This window comes from Panicum hallii, chromosome 5 (genome assembly GCF_002211085.1).
Source record: "Panicum hallii strain FIL2 chromosome 5, PHallii_v3.1, whole genome shotgun sequence".
Taxonomy (NCBI): domain Eukaryota; kingdom Viridiplantae; phylum Streptophyta; class Magnoliopsida; order Poales; family Poaceae; genus Panicum; species Panicum hallii.
Window position 1 is genome coordinate 14,222,341 of NC_038046.1, and position 2,813 is coordinate 14,225,153.

General features: G+C 47.9%; 1 protein-coding gene across 1 annotated transcript; it reads left to right on the forward strand.

Moving 5' to 3' along the window:
- Nucleotides 1-549: 549 nt before the first annotated feature.
- On the forward strand, nucleotides 550-1,250 carry LOC112895190. The gene has a single exon (XM_025963110.1). It carries the CDS (start codon nucleotides 587-589, stop codon nucleotides 1,040-1,042), a length of 456 nt encoding a protein of 151 aa, XP_025818895.1. The 5' UTR covers nucleotides 550-586; the 3' UTR covers nucleotides 1,043-1,250.
- The last annotated feature ends 1,563 nt before the right edge of the window (nucleotides 1,251-2,813 follow it).

Sequence of the window (2,813 nt, forward strand, 5' to 3'; positions counted from 1 at the left end):
TAAAATATTTAGGACTCATAAAAAATGATTTTAGAGCCTTCCAAAAAAATATGAACCTAGCTCTAGGATAAATTAAAATAATTGCTAGAAAAATTTTGGAAAATTCTCGGAAAACCCTATTGATAGATGAACACGTTCTAAAAGATACTCACATCCTAAAATTAAATATTTTAGGATGTGACATAAATTGTATGTCGTAATTTAAAACTAAGCTGAGGAAATATTGCAAGTCCTGTTTGTTATACTCATTTTTTGGGCTAGTATTTTCTTATTGTTCTACTTTAAATTTCTTTTGAAATGTGACCATCAACACAAATTAGTTGTCCAACGGTACAGATTATTTAATTCCTGTAAGTGTGGTCAGCACTTTCAAATCCATGACACTAATGCGTAATTGACTGGTTAATTATCTAGTAATTTGCAATATGCCGTCCCTTAATTTCATCATGTCAGGTGCCAAACGGTCCACCAAACAACTGCCAACTGGGCGGTCGCTCCCCCATTTAATAGCCTCCCCAATTCTCGTCCCACACTACTCGAAGAAGCCATCACTCCATTGCGCTGCGCTTGCAATCTTGCTGTTGCCATGTTCAGCGGCATGTCCGCCCTCCTCTCCTCCCTCGCCCGGCGGCTGGTGCCGCTCCGGCGGCGGAAGAGCATCACGCCCTCCGGTTTCCCCGCCAGGCGCCCCTTCTTCCCGTGCGGAGCGGGCCACCGCGACGTCAGCGACGACAGCCCCTTCGTCGTCAAGCGCGGCAGGACGCTGAGGAAGGTGGTGAAGCCCAGAAGGGTCGGGGAGCGGAAGCGCGGGCGAGGCGGCGAGCACCTCCTGGACGACGGCGATGGCGACGAGCCGTGCGTATGGCGGCGGACGATACTGCTGGGGCGGAGGTGCCAGCCTCTGGAGTTCACGGGGGCCATACACTACGACGGCGAGGGGCAGCGGCTGCGGCAGCCCCGCACGCCGCCGCAGTCCTCGCCGCTGCTGATGAGCCCCGTCCGTCTCCACCCTTCCGAGCTCGGCTACATGGATCGCGCGTAGGACGATCGTCGGCACGTTGGCACACGTCGTACATGTGTATGAATACGGATGGTGATGGATGACAGAGTAGTTTGTGTTTCTCTTTGGTGACTTCATTTTTCTTTCGTCCTGTATGTACTGTACTCATGTGTGATCGGATCCACCATGTTCGATTTCGATTTGTTCTCCTGTGGAACAGAGAAATGGGCATGACTAGCTATCAGTGAAACTCTGAAAGTGTAGTCTAAGAGTTTGGTCAGTATCCTGTATCGTGTCAGATTTTGGTAGACGAATGATGAAGGCGTTTCCAAAAGAGATTTGGTAGATGAGGGGTCGTTCAACTATTTGCCGCTCACATTTTGGACGCACGCACACTTGCGGACCTCTGTCACTTTCACTACCGTTGCAAGTCACGCTGAGTAGCATTCTGCTTCTTTTTTTTTTAAGGGAACATTCTGTTGTTTCCCTTCGACTAAAAAGTTCGTTCAAAGAAATACCCCACAAGGCACAAGGGTCCAACCAAACTCGGGCGAGGTGCGTGACCATTGTAGGCTCCCTCCACATCACGATCCCGTACCATTAACTCAAACTTATTTTTTAAATTTAATAATTTGATCCTAGGATCTTTCACAACACAATATTTAATCATCAATAGTCTAAACACCATCAGTTATCATGTTGTTACTTGAATAAATACCACCATCACAACAGTATCAGTTTCCTATCCTTAAACTTAATAGCGAAATATAATTCTTAACCTTGATAAGTTAAAATATGCCTTATACAATCTTAGCTTTTATTATGCTAAGTTTGCTTAGAGCTCTCAATATAGTTACTCTTTTCTGCAAGAGCGAATGACATAATCTAATGTACACTTTTACATCCATACACTTATACAAATTCTTATCTAAATAATTCATAAACATAAGTATGTCAATGTAACATCACTGTAGTAAATCATGGATTAATTAAGCTCATTAAATTCGTCTCGCGAATTAGCACCTATCTGTGAAAAAGTTTTATAAACAGATTTTATTTAATACTAGCAAGATTATCGTTTGATGTGATGGGGCTAAACTCTAGTCCCTATGAACCAAACGGGGCCTAACCTGGTGTCGGTGTTTCGAACCGCTGACTAGTAAATCTCGTGATTGCTCGTCTGGCCCGGATGGTGAGCAAGAAAGACACGAGGGGTTATACTGGTTCGAGCAGAATGTCTTTGCGTCCGGTTCGAGCCGCTTGTGCTCTTGCACTAGATTTACAGTAGGGGTTACAAACGAGCGAGAGAGGGACCAGGCTCCCAAGTCTCTTGTGGAGTGTGCGTGTATGGGTGTTAGTCCAAAAATCCCCCTCCCCCCGGGGGTCTCTCTTTGAAAATCCCCACCCCTAGGGGGTCTCTCTTTCCCTTTTATAAGTCAAAGGGAAGGGAGTGGATACAGAGAGACATCGTCGAGATCGCGCCGCCTCTCCTCCCCCTTGCGTGGGCCTCGTTGGCCCTATGGATGACGATGGAGGCACTCCCATGCCGCGTCCTGGTACGACGTGCGGCGTGCGCCCCAATGGAAAGGGCGGCACGGGTCTGCCGAGCCGCAAGACGGGCGACGTGAGCCCCCGGCATGTTTTGTGGCTTGAGCCCTGGTGCGGTGGATGGCCGGGGATTGCCGTGGTGGCTTGTCTTTTCCAGAGGTCATGTCGTTGCACGTTCCTACCTACTCTTACGCCAGATGTTCATCCTCCGGCATGGCCCGTTACTTCATGAAGTCCCTGGGGGCCCCACGTCTTTGGGGCGGAC